This window comes from Rhinolophus ferrumequinum, chromosome 3, assembly GCF_004115265.2.
Source record: "Rhinolophus ferrumequinum isolate MPI-CBG mRhiFer1 chromosome 3, mRhiFer1_v1.p, whole genome shotgun sequence".
In the NCBI taxonomy this organism is placed as follows: Eukaryota; Metazoa; Chordata; class Mammalia; order Chiroptera; family Rhinolophidae; genus Rhinolophus; species Rhinolophus ferrumequinum.
Window position 1 is genome coordinate 9,903,044 of NC_046286.1, and position 18,890 is coordinate 9,921,933.

At 44.2% G+C, this 18,890-nt stretch overlaps 1 protein-coding gene across 1 annotated transcript; it reads left to right on the forward strand.

Moving 5' to 3' along the window:
• The first annotated feature begins 2,945 nt into the window (after nt 1–2,945).
• Nucleotides 2,946–17,296, forward strand: LOC117018879 (endogenous retrovirus group K member 8 Gag polyprotein-like). The gene is made up of 2 exons (XM_033100178.1): nt 2,946–4,928; nt 17,222–17,296. Exons 1-2 carry the CDS (start codon nt 2,946–2,948, stop codon nt 17,294–17,296), a joined length of 2,058 nt encoding a protein of 685 aa, XP_032956069.1.
• The last annotated feature ends 1,594 nt before the right edge of the window (nt 17,297–18,890 follow it).

The following is an 18,890-nucleotide window of genomic DNA, read 5'->3' on the forward strand; positions in this document are numbered from 1 at the left end:
GACACGTAACCTAGCGGTCACAGTTGTTGCTGTCAAACCAGATGAAATATCTTTGCTAGCACAAAGTAATAAGATCTCAGAATGTGCTGTCTGATTAATGATAAGGTAACAGTGCTTTTCTACCCCGATCATAAAAGAGAATCATGCAGTTTGAATTCATGTGGAGTTGTTGACGTACATTTAGATCTTTGCCCGGGGCTATGTGGACTTTCAGCCTGTTATAATATATGCAGAAGACTTCAGTCATCTTGGACATCTCAGAACATATTGATCCATTATAAAGGGAGCCATGCTGATTGCACAGGATGAGACAGAGATGGCTCATACCCTGGAAGTCTTGGTAAGATATGTGTACTTTAGAGGCTGGACATTATACCCTGTGAAAATTCTGAGATCTGCCACTTCAAGAAAGATTTTAGACATCCAGGGTTAAGAGAATAATGCGACAGTCCCCCTAGTATTAAGACAAGTTGGAATAGAGTGTGTTAGATGTGCTTTCTTTTTTGCTCCCATGTCTGATAGGCTTCTTTAGGTTTAAGCAACAATATAGGCCAAACCTAGGAATATTGTGTTAGCCCATCCAACAGGCTGTCAAGCTCTTGCGATGAACTCAGAACAGGAATTCGACGCTACAGGAGGTCTAGGCTGCACCCTGGGCCGTACAATCTAGTGAGGTGATGGAGATGTCTTTTGCTTCAATTGTGATGGTTTCATGGACGTTTGCATATGTCCAAACTCAAGTCATATACAGACATGTGCAGTTATTTGTATATACATTACCTTAACAAATTATTAAATAAAGTAGATCACAAATTAAAAAAGAACTGTCAGTAGTGGAGAATGGTATAATATAAAATGTGTGCCAAGCCCCAGTGGGAGAATCACAATGCAGCCCCCTGGGCTTAGAAGCCTAATCCTGCATCTGCAGCAGACAACTGTGTACTGTTCAAGGAATGGTTGATGTGCTGCCAGTCCTCGGCAGAGAGAGAACCTTACCCATGTGGTACCAAGTAATCACACATCTGCAAATTCCTACTATGTTTGGAGGTCAATTAGACCCACTAGCTCACCAATTTGGCTTTCAATACAACAGGCCTACTGGAACCCTGAGGGATCTGCTCCTTTAACGTGCATGGGGAACTATATCCACAGGGCACAAGGGGTGAACTGTGACACCCACAGAGGCATGTCATCACAATTTCCCTTACAACAACCAACTTGCTACTTGTGACGAGTGAACTTGTCTAACAGCCTCCAACTGTAACACCTTTGGGATCCACTACAGCATTGGAGAGGGTGGCTTCAGCTCAAATCAATCCGCAGCAGAAAGGCAGAGGTCCTCCAGCCTCTTCATTCATCTCTGCCCAATGGGGGAACTCATTCATGCAACATATTTGACCTGTTCCTTCCCCATCAAATGAGCTGTGGTCTGAGCCTATACAATCTTCCCTCCGTTCTATTTTTTTTAACAAGTGTCAAACTGGAATTTGTAGTCTGAAGTCTTTTTTCTGCATATTTCTGGATCCCTCCCCCTTCGACATTTATAAACTTTAGCCCAATAAATATCTAGTCCTTCCAATTTCAGACGTTTCGATCAACATGTTTGATGTATACCCAGCCCTTTAGCTAGTGCCTGGAATGCAGTAAGTATTCACATATTTGATAAAGTGCTAAGATAGAAAGGCAGAGAACTTCAGCTCTGCTTCGTAAGATGTTTTGGCAAAGGTGGGGAAAAGGCTACTCAGGTATTCAAGGCTAGATGCGGATATTGGGAATAAAGAGAGTAAGCTCGTGCTGGATATTACAGAGACTGGAAGATGAATTGGACTCTCACGGGTATATCGGAATCTGTCGTTTTGCCTTGATAGATAAGACCCTAAAATGAGGAAACATGGAACATAGAAGTTACGGATCCTCAATGACTACCAGGTCATCTCCAATCCCTGACATCTTGAAGGGACATTGACCAGAAGAACAATCCTAAAAGTCGGCCTCCTAACTCAACGATACCCATTTTGTCATGATCTGAACCCAGGGCAACAGTAGCTATGGGAACAAGGTCTCTTACTCATTCAGTGTAATAGACTGTGGGGAGCCATAAAGGCCTGAGCTCTTTGGAGCCTTGGAGACTGGTTCGGCCAGGCTCTGTTTATACTTAATCTGTTTCTGCTCCTGAGGCATTGTTTCTGCCTGGACCTGGGGGCTGTGTACTAACCGCCTAGGCATGCAGGGAGGATGGTCAGTCTCTTAGTCGCTGATCACTGATGGTTATCAGAATAATGGATAGCTTCTGTCTTAAGATAATGGGTTTCGGGCTTGCTTGATGATTTTACTATCTCTGTAGTTTGTTTCTCAATGTTTCTGTATTTGGGGTAAAGATTAACTGTTTGTGATGTCATGCATTCCTGTAAGCATTGAACTATAGATGCTGCACGTATGCATAGGGTATATAAGTGGAAGGTTTCAATAAAGAGGGGCTTCAGGATCACTGGAGACCGGCCGCATCATCATCATTGTGAGTGTCTTTTCATTCCCACTCCCCTTTTCAGGATCCGCGTTGATTCGTGGCTGCTGGTCGGCCGCAATTGGCGCCCAACGTGGGGCCTGAACACGGGGGATTCAGTGAGGAACACCGTACGGATTGGTACCGGCTCAGTTCACGAGCTAAATGGAGCTACGGTGAGTAGGGCACTGTTGCCTTGGTCGAATGAGTGTGTGAGTGAGTGATAGCTCCACGACTTCGTGTTACGGAGCTTGAATGGGCTTGTAACTGCGTTTCCGGCACTGTCTTACGGCTAAACGGCGATCAAAACTTCGGTTTTGCCTGGTCGGGGGTTTATACCGTCACGCCTACTGCCACGACAGTCTTGGTCCCGCGAGGGGCATGGCCAGCCGAGCATCTGTGTGTTTTACTTGTGTGAAAGAAGGGCCGAGGAAAAAGGGAAATGGGTCACGCTAATAGCAAGGACCTTTACATTAGAGGATTGAAAAAATTGCTCGCCGCTAGAGGCAGCAAGGTCAGCAGAGACCAAATGGAGAAATTCTTAGATTTTGTGAGAGAAGTGTGCCCTTGGTTCCCAGATGAAGGTACCGTCAGCTGGGGAACTTGGGAGAAGGTAGGAGAGAGGCTGCAGGATTATTATGCAGCGCATGGACCCCAGCAGGTCCCCGTAGAAACTTTCGGGCTGTGGACTCTAGTCAGAGATTGCTTGGATCTTAGACATGAGGGATGTAAGTTAGAAAAATTGAGACAGGCAGGATCGGAGGAGTTGCCTCCCCTTTTTGCGCCCGAGACAAAGGGAGAAATAGAGGCGCCCACTCTGCCCGAAGAACTTATTGATCTAAAGTCTTCGGATGAACAATGGGAGGATTTAGACCCCAAAGATGAGGAGGATTTAGAAGAGGCTGCGGCGAAGTATGATCGGGAAAAATATCCCCCGATGATTGCTGTGGCCCAAGAAGAGAAGTCCTTTTTAGATACGCAGGAAGGGAAATCCCTCCTTGATACAGTCCATAGTTTGACTCAGCAGGTGGAGACTCTTCAAGGCCAACTGGCCGCGATGAAACTTAAACAGGACAAAGGGTCGACTCAAATCAGAAGCCTTACTGGACCCTCTGTGACATTTTCCTCAGAACAGTGGAATCCAGGGGGTAAAGATCCCCCTGATGATATAACATTACCACCTTCTGTTATACCTCCTACAGCGCCTTCTTTGGTACCCCCGGAACCCCCCCTGTGGGGCCCTCCTTTATCTGAACCACCTCCACCCGTTTGGGACATGCCAACTAAACCTCCGCCAGGATATGCTAGGCCAGGGTCAGATTCTGTTATGTATTCTTCCCGAAATTGTGAAGGCTCTTACAGACAAGGGGGAGATACGAAACATCGTGAAACATTTCCTATTATCGAGAGAGTAGATCAGGAAGGTAAACCCCTACAAGACTGGAAGCCTTTACGGCTTCGTGAAACGTTTCCCGTTTTTGAAAGAGCAGATCAAGATGGTCAGCCTATAAGAGATTGGAGGCCTTTTCAATGGAAACTAATAAAAGATTTGAAGGAAGCATGCACCCAGTATGGTCCCATTGCCCCTTTTACCATGGCAATTGTGGACTCAGTAGCAAGAGAAGCCTGTACTCCAGAAGACTGGAAGCACATAACACATGCTTGCCTGTCTGGAGGTGATTATCTTGTATGGAAATCAGAATTCTATGAAAATTGTAAGATCAGGGCTAATGAGAATAACATGAGAAATATTCCAATCACTTTTGAAATGCTTGCAGGAGAGGGACCCGAGTATGAGGATGCTAGAAATCAATGGGGTTTTGCACCTCGTGTTTATGATCAAATTGCTTCGGCAGCCAAAAATGCTTGGCGAATGTTGCCTGACAAGAATAGCAAAGAAGAACAGGTTACTCAGATAAGACAGGGAGCTGATGAATCTTTTCAAGATTTTGTGTCTCGCCTTACTGTTGCTGCGGGACGGACCTTTGGAGCGTCTGTAGCCACGCAGGCTTTCATAAAACAGCTTGCCTATGAGAATGCAAATTCTGCCTGTCAGGCGATTATCAGACCCATTAAGAAAAAAGGCACTATTTCTGATTTTATCCGTTCATGTGCCGATGTCGGCCCCTCCTTCTCTCAGGGGGTGGCCTTGGCTGCTGCCTTGCAAGGAAAAAGCATTCATGAAGTAATGCAGCAACAGGCCAAGCTTCATGCTAGTGGACGCGCAGGAGCTTGTTTTAACTGTGGAAAAATGGGACATCGAGCTTCTCAATGCCCACATAAAATGGAGGCTAACAATCCGTCGGCTACTGCTGTGGTTAAAAAACCTCCAGGGCCTTGTCCCAGGTGCAAGAAAGGCGCTCATTGGGCTAATGAATGTAAATCCAAAACTGACAAAGATGGCAAACCCTTGCAGGGAAACTGGGTGAGGGGCCAGCCCCAGGCCCCGACTCAGCAATGTTATGGGGCACTGCAGGTTCAGGAACAGACCCAGGAGCTGAAAAAGAACGAACCCCTGCGAGGAAGCATGTCACAGACTTATTCAGGGCCACCACAGGCAGCGCAGGATTGGACTTGTGTTCCACCTCCGACATCATATTAACTCCTGAAATGGGAATGCAAGTTTTGCCCACTGGAGTTTTTGGGCCCCTGCCACCTAAAACGGTGGGTTTACTGTTAGGAAGAAGCAGCTCCATTATAAAGGGAGTTCATGTTTCTCCAGGGATTATTGATGAGGATTTTACAGGAGAAATAAAAATTATGACTCATTCTCCTCTTAATATTTCTGCCATTCCTGCTGGAACCCGTATTGCACAACTGATTATTTTGCCTCGTCTTAATATTGGAAAAAACAGGCAAAATCAAGAGCGGGGGAACCAAGGATTTGGCTCTTCTGATGTATATTGGGTTCAAGAAATAAAAAAGGATCGACCCGTATTGTTACTCAAAATAAATGGAAAAGATTTTCAAGGACTTCTGGACACTGGAGCTGATGTCTCGTGCATATCTGCTGAACATTGGCCCTCCAGTTGGCCGACGCGCTTTACTAATACCAATTTACAAGGCATAGGCCAATCACAATCCCCCCTCCAAAGTAGTGATCTTCTGTCTTGGCAAGATCCTGAGGGTCATCAGGGGACGTTTCAGCCATATATTATCCCTGGTCTCCCAGTTAATTTATGGGGAAGAGATGTTATGAGTAAAATGGGAGTTTATCTTTACAGTCCTAGCTCTCAAGTGACTCAACAGATGTTTGATCAAGGTCTTCTCCCTGGTCAAGGCTTAGGCTCAGAAGGACAAGGACGCCAAGAGCCCATTTCACCTAATCCTAATTTACAGAGAACAGGTCTGGGATATTTTCCCCAGGGGTCATAGATTTACCTGTACTCCACCAAAAAACTGCAAAGGCAATAATTTGGAAAACAGATACACCTGTGTGGATAGATCAATGGCCCCTTACGCAAGAAAAGATATCGGCCGCACAAGCGCTTGTACAGGAGCAGCTTGAGAAAGGCCATGTGGCTGAGTCTACCTCCCCCTGGAATTCACCTATTTTTGTAATCAAAAAGAAGTCTGGAAAATGGAGGTTGTTACAAGATTTGAGAAAGGTTAATGAAACTATGGAGATTATGGGCGCCCTGCAGCCAGGGTTGCCTCATCCTTCTGCCATTCCTAAGGATACTTATAAGATAGTGCTGGATTTAAAAAATTGTTTTTATAACATATTGCTTCATCCCCAAGATTGTAAAAGATTTGCTTTCAGTATCCCAAGTCCGAACTTCCAAGAGCCCATGAAACGGTATCAGTGGCAGGTTCTTCCTCAGGGCATGGCAAATAGCCCCACCCTGTGTCAAAAGTTTGTTGGTGAAGCAATAGCTGATACTAGAAGACAGTTCCCTTCTGTTTACATCATTCATTATATGGACTGAGCCTATACAATCTTCCCTCCGTTCTATTTTTTTTAAAAAGTGTCAAACTGGAATTTGTAGTCTGAAGTCTTTTTTCTGCATATTTCTGGATCCCTCCCCCTTCGACATTTATAAACTTTAGCCCAATAAATATCTAGTCCTTCCAATTTCAGACGTTTCGATCAACATGTTTGATGTATACCCAGCCCTTTAGCTAGTGCCTGGAATGCAGTAGGTATTCACATATTTGATAAAGTGCTAAGATAGAAAGGCAGAGAACTTCAGCTCTGCTTCGTAAGATGTTTTGGCAAAGGTGGGGAAAAGGCTACTCAGGTATTCAAGGCTAGATGCGGATATTGGGAATAAAGAGAGTAAGCTCGTGCTGGATATTACAGAGACTGGAAGATGAATTGGACTCTCACGGGTATATCGGAATCTGTCGTTTTGCCTTGATAGATAAGACCCTAAAATGAGGAAACATGGAACATAGAAGTTACGGATCCTCAATGACTACCAGGTCATCTCCAATCCCTGACATCTTGAAGGGACATTGACCAGAAGAACAATCCTAAAAGTCGGCCTCCTAACTCAACGATACCCATTTTGTCATGATCTGAACCCAGGGCAACAGTAGCTATGGGAACAAGGTCTCTTACTCATTCAGTGTAATAGACACGTGCCAGGACACAAGGATGAGCTGAGTAGGCCAAGATCAACACAAGGGCACCTCTCACGTTGCACTGCTAATCCCCCTGGACATGGAATTCCCGGTCAATTGCAGCAGTCGTGCTGTCATTTACCCTCCGGGTCCTACTTGTCTGTGCCTCTGAGACTTCCTATTTCCTCCAGAGGCCCCGTGTTCCCTTAACTCCCCAAGTCACTGTCATTTAAACCAGTACCTGGCTAAGCCTGTCTGGCTCCTGAGGAAAGGGAAATGGTGATGAAATTCTAGGGGGCCCATGAGAAGCAGAACACAAGAGCTATTGGTGCATGACTTAAAATACAGAAGTATTGATGTATAAATGCAAGTTAAACAACGCCTCATCATCCTTATTTTAAAAAGTTCTCTCTGGTACCTGAACACTTGCTGAGTCCCGTTAATTCAGGCTAACACTAAGTAGGGGATTTCAGCAAAAACAAGGTGTATTTTTCTCTAGGAGTTCTTGCTCTGCTAACAAGGCTTTGATTTTATTTTAGGCAGAAAAGATTCAGAGCATTTTATCTCTTAGGATAGAGTATCTCCAGGACCCTGGAAAAATCTTATGCCAATAACTTGTTTGTTTCTACCATTGGTTTAGAGGTCGAGATGTTGAAATGGTTTTACCAGTGTCCACCCATAGCAGAGTGTAGGGCTGAGCCATGAATGCAGATACACCAGCCAAATTGGCTTGCTTGGGAGCTAGAAGGTGTCCTCCGGCTTGAGATTCATATTATCCTAGTCATCCTCAGACCAAATTAATTCCTATTGCTATCACACTGGAGTTTCTGCTTATCTGATATCTTGCCCTAGTAGGCAAAGGTACTTTGTTTTGAAAGGTAGAAATGATAGGTCAGTATGAAAATTTAGACAATCTATGGGACAGGGCACACTCGATTTTCAGCCCCTGATATACAACCATGTATGACGTTTTTATACCCTGTAGATACAAAGAAGAGGCCCACAGTGCTGAGCTAGTGACTAAATCTGCAGATCCTCGCTCGAGGCTCGTTTCTTTCATTCAGAAGCTTGCTCGGTTTCTGAAGTCCTGGACAGTTCCAGGTCAGGCTGACGCTCTCTCCCACTCACCCCACCTCACATAGCACCAACTAGGAAAAAAGGTGCTATGTCATGCCCAGGCCTGGCAGGCGCCTTTGAACTGTGTGTTAAGCAGTGCTTTGCCATCCATCACAATACCTTCAAGATAAAGGTAGTTCACACGCAGGGAGAAGTTCATGGGGATCATCTGGGCCCCAGAGTTCAGTCCTCTCCTTTCAAGCTTGACTTGCCTTGGGATGCCACCCACAAAGCCATCCACTTTGTCATGTATACCAATGAGATCAGGTTTCAGCCATGAATACACCTCTTTAAACTGGCTAGCACAGGTTTTCCCGCTCATCACTGCTGAATGCTCTGAGATCCCAGGGGGCTCCAAACTACAGGGTCCACCGAGCTGAGTCCTGGGTCAGTACAACTTTGAGAACAAGTAGAACACCTGAGACTGGTACAACATCCTTTCTGCTACTGTGTTTCCCCGAAAATAAGACCTAACTGGAAAATAAGCCCTAGCATGATTTTTCAGGATGACATCCCCTGAATCTAAGCCCTAATGTGTCTTTTTGGAGCAAAAATTAATATAAGACCCGGTTTTGTTTTTGAGGAAACACAGTAGCAAAGGTCAGTTGAAAAAGGTACTCCTATCTTAACGTGACATTAAGGTGACAAGCTTCCTCCAGGTCATGAAGCAGAGCCTGCCATCCACTGGTCTCAGCTACAAGAGTCAAAGTTTACTTGCCTGGCCTTGGAGAGTGTCTGCTTTGTTACCAAGACCCTAAACCACATATTGTGCCTGGCAGTGCACAAATAACATATTCTGAGTGCTTCTTAGTTACCTTCCAATGTCTGACCAAGAAAGACAAGGCAGAAGGCAAAGGGCACATGGGATGATAATCCTGCACCTGACATCAGTAATTAACTAGCTACACAGGGAACTAGCAGATGCTTTGACATCAGGCACCATGCACCATTTTTATAGGAACGTTATCTTCTACAAGATCAGTGTGGACTAAAGCCTGACGTAGTATGAGGACTAAGTCAGATCTTTGGATCTGACTTGCAGCACTTATCGGGGAGGTCTACCTGTCTTTCAAGGTAGGAGGCTAAAAGCCAAGCCAACTTCTTGAGAGAATTGTGCCAAGCGTTTCACCTATTTTAATCCAACATCAAAAAGCAGAGCAGGCACGATTCCTTGGATAGCCTATAATTTAAGTGCCGCAGGGTCATGGCAGGGGAAGCCAGAGAACAAGGAGAGAGTAGCTCTTCACTCTTTGACATCCTGCAACCATGATAAATGAAACCAGAACAGCCACTCAGGATGCTAAAGCTGTATATAGGGTCTGTGGCTCCCTAGATGTATATACCATACAGCGCTTGTTGTACATCTTGAGTTGCATCATGAACTAGACCCACCATCTCAGATGAGGGTAGGAGCTGAACTCATGCTCCTCAAAACCAGGAAAAATAAGAACAAGTTGGCATCAAGATAGAAGAGCCTATGTGGAGGAGCTGTCGCAAATAAACCACCAAAGCCAAGTACAAGAAGTACTCACAGCCTAGACTTCCCATCAATGTCAACATCACCCGTGCCTACCGTCCCAGTGCCAAGGCTCCAGCGATGTCCTAGACCGCCACCACCACCATCTTTCCTCTTCCTTTTCTTGTTTCCAGATCAGGTTAAATACCTAGCCCTGGCTGCGGGAATCATACCAACTCCCAAGAACCTCAAAGACCTGCTATGCCAGGGCTGTGGCGTCAGCTAGAAGATAATGCTAGAGAATATGTTGTGCTCCCTCAGTTCTATCTCACTTCCCAAGCATCTCCGTCTCACTGGTGGAGGGCTGGAAGAGAAGATCTAGAGCAGCATTCGTGTATCATCCAGTTAGGTCTGCCCTGCAACTCCTAGCCCGTGCCAAAGAGAAGTATGACACAGGTAGTAGAGAGTCTCCTGTGACAACCAGAATGCATCTCATATCTGACTACAGGAAGCATAAGTGACCAGGGTCCCTCACTGCTGTGCTCTAGAGTCCATCACTGCATTGTACCAAGGCCGTACTTCTCATGACGTCTCCCAGCCAGTGACTGATCACGGCAGGGACACTAAGGCTGGTCTGTTCCTGGGGGATGTAGGACTCCTCTGATAAGCAGCTTTGGCTTGACTTTTTTGAATTGCATTGCAGGCTAAGACAATTCCACCTAACCTTCATTCCTTCCTCTCCATTGCTTTCCTCAGGGCCGGACCAGTCTGCCAGTGCTCTAGCCTTTTTGGGCCTCTCCCCATTTTCTCATAGGTATTTACCCTAATAAATTTCTTACACATGTAATCCAGTCTTGGCATGTTTCTTGTAGGACTGGGACTATCACATATCCTTAATTTATAGGATTTACCATTGATGGGTTATAAGAGAAAGTGACTTTACATAAACTCTTTGAGAACACGTCCCAACATGTTTTGAGGCAAGAATAACCCTGATATCATTAACTGAAAAAGGTATTACAAGAAAATAACTATAGGCTAATATGCCGTATGAACATAAATATTGCAACGATCCTTAAACTTTTAGCAAATAAAATACAGCAAATATAAAAATTCATCATGACTAAGTGAAATGTATTCCAGGAATGCCAGATGAACAAAAAAGCAAATCACTAATTAACATCAACAGAAGACAGAAATCTCAATCGATGCACGTAAAGCATGTTAAATACCCATTCATTGCAATAATTGGACTGGGAAACAGAAGATAACTTTCGCAAGCTGAAAGGTGTTTATGGAAAAACCTACAGCTACCAATTTGTATTTCTTAATCCCTTCACCTTTTTCACCCAGCTCCTCAATTCCCTTTCCCCTTTGGCCACCGTCCGTTTGTTCTCTGTATCTATGAGTATTTCTGTTTTGTTCATTTATTTTGTTCTTCAGATTCCACAAGTGAGAAGGAATGATATTTGTCTCTCAGTCTATTTCCACTTAGCATAATACCCTCTAGGGCCATCCATATTGGAGGACATGTTTTTATAAGCTCAGTATGGGCTGTATGTCTTCGGTAGGCCAGGAATGACAACAGGAGATGCTGCCCTGCCATGAAACAGGACTCTCTAGTATCATCGCAGCCACAATTGGCACTTAGCCTCCAGAGGCAAAATGAATGTGATTATAATAGGCAGTGAGTCTGGTGTAGCCACCAGTGTACCTCGGCCAGCAAGGCTCTTTTGACCGTGACTAATACACAATGAGGTTCTTAGGGAGTGAGGAAGATGAGTGGCTGACTGGAGTGTTTGACTTGTAGACGGAGGGAAATAAATCAAAGGTCCCAGAGCTGGGAAGCATGGTTTCTAACCACAGCAATATAAAATCGTGATTCTTCACCCAGTTTCCAGATCTAAAGCAGTTCTCTGACCCAGACCCCATTGCTTGAGGATAATAAACTGGATCCCATTAAAGGATGACTTTAGAACACAACTACAGGTATATACCGTAACTATTCTTCTAATCTTTGCCTAAGCCATTTATAGGAATTACACATGGGGGAGTCACTAGAGGTTACTTAAGGTCTGAGCTGAAATTCCTATCAAGAAATTTAAATTACCATTATGGTCTCTTAGAGTAGGGGCCAGATAACAGTTGTAGTTCAAGGCAATCTCAGTAAGTCCAGTGGTCCAGAGATACATCTTCTACTCTGAGAAGCATTATTTCCCGAGTCCTCAAGGATGGATCGACTTGAATCCGAAAGAACTCTCAACCAGTTCCTTGGCATAGGATGTAGATAGGGCATAGGGAGAAAATTTCAAGGGCTTGGCCTTAGTCCTTCCTAGCAGACTGGTTCTGAGTGATGCTAAATCCTGGAATAAAACTGCAGAGAAGTGGTCACAGAGTCAAGATGGGGACCACTAGCACTGCATCCTGTATCACATTTATGACCTCTATACAAACTTGAATGTGTTATGGCAAATGTATGTCAAGGTTGCCTAGTTCTCCATGTGATCTCCAATTGTAGTTGCTTTGCTAAATGTGGCATCTTTGATAATACCAATATGACGTGCACTTGGTATAGAACATATCAAGTTCATGAGGCATAAGTATGGCAAACATGTCTTTCTCAGTCCCCGCTGAGATAATTTGAGTCAGTTTATACTTGTGTGGGAAGATACCTATACAACTTCACAGCCTTGCAAATCTGTTAACTCTCCTGCTCTTTTGCTGTATAGACTACAGGATCTTGATCACTTTGACATGCCACAAAAATACCATATTAATCCTTTATGGTGCTGTCATGCTTATCAGATCTGGTGAAAAGGAGTAGCAAGTTTTCTGGCTGCCCTAGAAAGACAGATATAACAGGTGGTGAGAGAAACCCTACAGAGATTGGGTGCTTCCATAGTGGTAAGGATTGTAAGATTCTAGTGATCTGTTCTATGCCCAAACATCTCTAAAGTAAAGGACATGTTATTGCATCTTGTACCCCTACTACCAAAAATCCACACACATTTGGTGGGTTTGGGTACAGGCAGCATATGACACACTTGGGAACATTTTCTCAACACATTTGTCAGCTTATGCTCAAGGCTCCTAGTTTCAAATGGGGCCCAGAGAAAGACAGCTCTGTAGGAGAGTCAAGCTGTTGTGCCAGCTGTTCTGCCACTTGGTCTATATAATCCAACCAATTGCAATGTACTAGAGACGTCTTTGGTTCAAAAGGAGGCAATAAGGGATGTTGAGGCAATAAAACACAATTTGAGAGCCCTAAACTTTCTTGGACAAAGTCATGTTAACTGTAGCATGAAATTATGCAGTTAGAAACAGTTCCTGGCATATTGTTGTGCCCTCATAGAGACTGACGGTCTAGCTTGGGGACACCCAATGACTATGTGACTGGAGTTGGCCATGTGTTAGTATACACAGACCCAAGTCATAAAGGTGGGTGGACACAATAGAAAACGTTTAAGACAACACAATATACAGATGATGCATTATAGAATTGTATACTTGAAACCTATATAGTTTTATTAACCAATGTCACCTCCAAAGTTTAAAAGAATGAAGAGTGTAATCAGGTAGATTATGAATTCTTGAGGGTACAAGTTAGATGAGCAGGTGGTCCAGGCCCAACATCACCTACCTCTTTCCCTAAATTCACTCCTAATAACTCATGAGCATTCGTTTCCTACAATCAACCATGAGGAGGATAAACCACAGCTCTATTTCAAAGCTCAGTGAAGGTGCTAGTCAATGTTGACTGTTGCTGCATTACAGCCCTCCAAGAGAATAGCCCCAAAGGACAGTGGTAAGGGGAAAGCCTCTTAGTGGAAAAGAACTCTAAAGAGTATATCTAGGGTAGCCATACTCTTTGTCAGATTTCTTAAAGTGGCCTCATGATAGGCAAATCCTCCCCAAGAGGCCACTAGACTGATGGCAGCCCCAATATGAGCCAGAATGAGTTGTATGGCCTGTGTGGCTTGGAGGGGGTGTAACGTTATGAACACTTACTATACCTACCCTAGCAAAAAGTACCTGAGATGCCCTCCAAAACTCACAGCACTCACTCGATTCACTTGCAAATGTTGTCCATGACAACCAATCGGCTCTTGATTACCTGCTCGGCAAACAAGGAGGTGTATGCACAGTTATTAAAAAGATTTGCTACATCTCTATTACTACTACTAGCCAGGTAGAAGATGTCACTTAACTATGTCACTTGACCACTTAACTATGGTCAAGTTAAACGGCTTCATGATTTTGCAGAGGGAAATCCAACAGCTGATTCCATCTGGCAGGCTGTAAAAAGTGTTTTGCCTTCCCTAACCTGGTTTCTGTCCCTGCTAGGACCCTTGGTCTTTATACTACTTCTACTGCTGTTTGGACCATGTCTTTTTAACCTCCTTGTCCAATTTGTCTCCTCCAGGTTATAGCAGTTCCACATACAGATGATGGTCCTCCAAGGATTTCAGCCGGTGCCCTCAACAGAAACCACACTGGCGGGAGGTCTTGACCTCTTAGGTCAGGTAGATAGAGGATCTTGGTCCCAGGCTAGGTAGGATCAATGCCCTGTCTCAGCCTGAAGCAGCTCTAGAAGTCCGACCTGTCCCTCAACAACCCATACGATTATGGGTCTGAAAACCCCTTGGGAGGATTTATGAGGCAGGATAGGTAGCCTAGAAAACGGACAACCCTTCCAGGGTACAACATGAAGCAACATGAAGCGCCTCACTGGTTACACAAGTTAACGATTGTATCCAGTACCTGCAGCTGGAGAAAAGCAAGCACCAATTTCATTCAGCAAGGCTAATCCCTATGACCAGGGATCTGACCTTTAAAATTAACTAATTTTAATGTCATTATAATGTAATTTGCATTGTGGTTACTATGACTTTCATAATGCATCTGATGCCATGACAGTTCCAGAGGAACCAAAGAAGGAAGAAAAAGCAGGAAACAGAGGGTCTTGGCCAGGGGGAGGAGATGAATGAACCACGTTAGTGGGATGTCACCAATTCCTGCCCTGAGAGGGATAAAAACCCCTGATGTCACTTCCTCAGCACAACTTGTTCTGAGTTTGCCCACACATTCCTCTCAAGTGCGTATTTTCATTTTCAATAAATCATTTTCGCTTTCCTGGGGTGGGGGAGAAGCATATCTATGTATTGACAGAGAATTGACCCGAGGTAAGGATATGCAGCAACTTCTAGGCAAATAGCCTTGCTATTTGGTCAGGTGCTTGCAAGGAATCACAATAGAAGAATGGATGCAAAGAGTGTCATCAGATCTATAGCAGGGGTCATGAAGAATGATCTGTGTATCTCACGTCGATGCTACGACATCCAAAGAGATACTGAACAAGATAAGCAGACCTGTCTATTTGACATCAACCAGCCTCTGCTCTTGGCCATTCTAAGGCTTTCTCGAATGACTCATGAGTGAAGTATTTATGGTGGCAGGAATGTAGGCTATTGTATGGGCCCAAGAGCATGCCTTTCTCCTCACCGGGAATTATCTAGCTATTGCCACTGAATATCTAACCTAATAGCATAGGCTTTTGGTAGTGACATTCACTATATTGTATCATCCCCTCAAAGATTGACCAGCCATTTGGGGATAAGATGAATATTGGGTCCTTTCTATCCTGCAAGGAATAGTGACTCATCCTTACTGGAAATACGTATTCTGAGTATGGGCCTACCTTTCCTAGTCATGGTGCTGAGCCATCAACGCTACATAAGGGCTCACTACATTCCAGTTATGTAACATGTCTCTCCGACTACGGAACCCATTCTATAGTGAATATGTAACGGGAACGTGATCAAGAGAGCTATTGGTCCTACCAGATCACGTGGAATCTTCAAGCCCAATAGGATGTTAGAATGGCCTCTTAAAGGAGCAGATAAGGCACCAAGGAACCAACCTGGACACAATCCTTCAGTAATGGGACAGTCTTTAAGAATGAGGTATAAGCTTTAAACCAATAGCTAGAATAGGACACCTACTCCCTAAAAAAACAGCTAGAAAACACAGGTCTTTAGGGTGAAGGGTAGAATAGCCCTTTTCTATCATCTTAGATCCACTTGAGGAACTGATGCTTCTTTTCCATATGCCTCTAAGCACTGTTGGACTTGAGGTCCTGGGTATCTGGGAGAGAAGTGGAAGAGGAAGAGGAATGCCTCTACCAGAAGACACAATAAAGAGTCTACTAAATCTTAACTCGTGGTAAACCAGCAAGCAAAGGAAGGAGTTTATTGGCAGGGGTAGAAGACCTCTATTATGTTGGGAATAAGTTTATTCCTACATAAAGGGGATTAATTGTGTCTGGAATATCTGGAATGCAGCAAAAGCACGGCAAGGACTTAACCAGACCCTCATTCCCCTTGGAACAATGGTTTTGAGCTACCTGAATAGGCAAGCAACCCAGACCAGCAGAAGTGCAGACAGAAGATGAAGGGATGTGGAGCAGATGGGTGGTAGAGAAAGAAGTATCAATTATCACCTCAGGATAACCTTCCACACAAGGACGTGCTGGTCACCCCACTCACACTTCTGTAGTAATATTTTGTGTCTATTAAAAGCATCTCAGCTTCTCTCAGTATACCAGATTCAGGGATGTAGATAACAGGGCCGTCAGTATAATCTCAGGAAAAAAGTGTGTCATAGTATTGTCAGAAGCAAATTTAAAGCCCATGGATTTGTTTTCATGGACACTCGTGGCCACCTTTCAAAAATGTTAAACAATTTATGCAATCGCAGAATCCCAGCATGTCTGGTTGCAAGTTACCATATAAAGACAAGAATGAGGAAAAAAATGCAAAACACATGCAGTTTGGTGACCTGATTTTTCAATCAAGTTCTTTATTTTGAGAGCTGTGACCTTCCCTCTAGAGAGGCTACCATCATGGATACGCAACAGGATCATGATTGCATTAGGTTTTGCTTTATGGGGGGATGGGGGGTGGGGAGCTGACATTTTTCCTTAAGGGTTTCTAGTTTGCATCTTTGGAGCAAACAACTGCACGAGTGTCAGTTCTTGTTACAGTGTCATCTCTAGAGCGTTGGCCCTTTCATGTCTCATGTCATGAAGTCTTACTGTGCTCTCATCAGCATGAATTTGTTATTAAATAGCGGCCAGTCGCTAGCAATATTGGACCTTTTCTTCCATGCTTGCAGCAGTCATAACGTTTGGCAGATACTAAGAACCTAGTAGACAAATGGGCCAACGATAGACCAAATTCACAAGTAGAGCCAGCAAGTAAGAAGATGTTGCTACGTCTGTGCCATCCTTGTCAGCCCCAAAAACATTTTAAGGAACTCAGACCAGAATAAGTTAGTCCTTGCTCTCGGCTTCTAACCCAGGTCAGTGACAGGTTGTTAGCACCTGCATGAATCCTGCATGGCTCTTGATCAATCCTTGTTTCCACCCTTTGCATCTCAGGCTGAATCATACGTCCATTAGATTAGTTTGAGGGGATAGATTTCCATCCTCTCTAGAAAGGCAACATGCTTTTGAAGTCAGGTTCAAATTGTGGCAGGAACTACCCCAGTTATCCCCTCAATATTCTTCCCTTCTGTAACAGGTTTGCTCCAGGCACATGGACACAGCTAGAGATGCCTTCTCCCAGCCTTCCTCGCAGCTAGCTATGGACACATGACTGGACACTGGTTAGTAAGATTGAGGTGATTTATATAAGTGTAGGGTCATTTTCATGAAGGTACATCTTCGTTTCCCTTCTAGTTTGGTAGGCTCTAAGGATTTTGAACTTGCTGAGAAGCCCTGACGTGCGTGCTGTTTCCATAATGGCCCTTGGGCCTGGTGCTGTGGAGTGACACCCAGTCTTGTGATGGAGAACCTCCCCCATCCCAGTCTTCAGACTGTTCCATGAATATGCTTCACTCAGTCCACCTTCCTCATACCACGTCCTGGAGTTGATACCTGAAGATCTACCTGGTGGCTATTAAGGTAGATACAGGATTAGACACGATCACGGAGAATGGAAAAGTAACCCTAGCATAAGAAAACAAAAGCTTCAAATGAACAAGTAGGAGAAGAGGACGGGAGAGAAACTTGATCAAGCTGCTGTCTCAGATTCTGCTTTCAGGGCAACTAGAAGAAGCTTATATGCCAGTAGTTTGCTTGGGGACATGAAAGCAGGGAAGATTAAAGGATAGGGACAGAGAGGCAGGTAGAAGGCTGCATTATTAATTTGGCCACCAATAACAGCAGCTGGTTGCTCCTCCAGCAAAATTACCCAAGAAGCCTAGGAAATCCATCTCAGGTCCCAGGGGAAAATAAAACGATGCACTTATCCATTGGCTCCCAGCTCCTATCGGTTGAGATTTGCCCCCAGATGCTAACTACCTCGTACTACCAGGTTGCTTGGCATGAATGTCCAGTGGATTCCCAACAGAACCCCGCACCTCCAAGTTAGAGAAAAGCCCTGGGTAGCTAGTATGAGGTTCTCTTCTAGCAGCCACAGCTGGAATAAAGAGGAGAGACAGGGGATCTGACTGGGCACACAAGAAGTCAATACACCAGCCAACAGAAGGGGATTATGGTAAAGATAGAAGATGCAAGTTAAGTCAGGTTTCAGGTCCCAGAATGATATTTCCTATGTCATATATTTCATCTGGGTTTTATTTCCTTTTTAGAAAGAAATGTTGCCTAGCAATGACAAAGAAGCTTTGGAAATAAACAGGAGGAGCCCAAACATGCCAAATACTAATAGAATAGTAAGAGAAATAAAGCAAAATAAGACCCAAAGCATTAAGCCATAAAAGAATGGTACATAATGATGTTTTTAACTATATCTTAGTGGATTATAAATCAAGACTGACTGGTTAGATTTTGAAGTGAGAATTCCCAGAAACTTAACTTCCTTGAAAGATCAAGGAGAAACAAGACATAGAAGGCTTATAGAATGATTCACTAGCATAATAGAGTAGATACACAGAATTTCACACTTTAAGATATATTCTTATCTCCATATAATAGACACAGACCTTGAGTGTGAACCTTGGAACATCCCTTTTGCCAGAACAGTGGGGCCACTGGCATTAACTTGAATTGGCATTCAGTTTATTCTCTTCTGCACGTTTTTGATCTTTGCTTCTGCCTGTGGAAGGCCTGAGACCCTTCCATTTTGAATCTCAGAGCCAACCTTAGTTTTGCCCTTAGATGTCAGCCTTGCTTTGGACTGCGTTATTTTGACCCACTGACTCTTCAACTGGCCCCACAGTACCTGCCCA

Coding starts and splice junctions, on each gene's coding strand:
- LOC117018879 (XM_033100178.1), top strand. CDS start 2,946: ATGGGTCACGCTAATAGCAAGGACCTTTACATTAGAGGATTGAAAAAA. Junction 4,929..17,221: donor AACCCTTGCAGGGAAACTGG/GTGAGGGGCCAG, acceptor CTTCTGTAACAG/GTTTGCTCCAGGCACATGGA.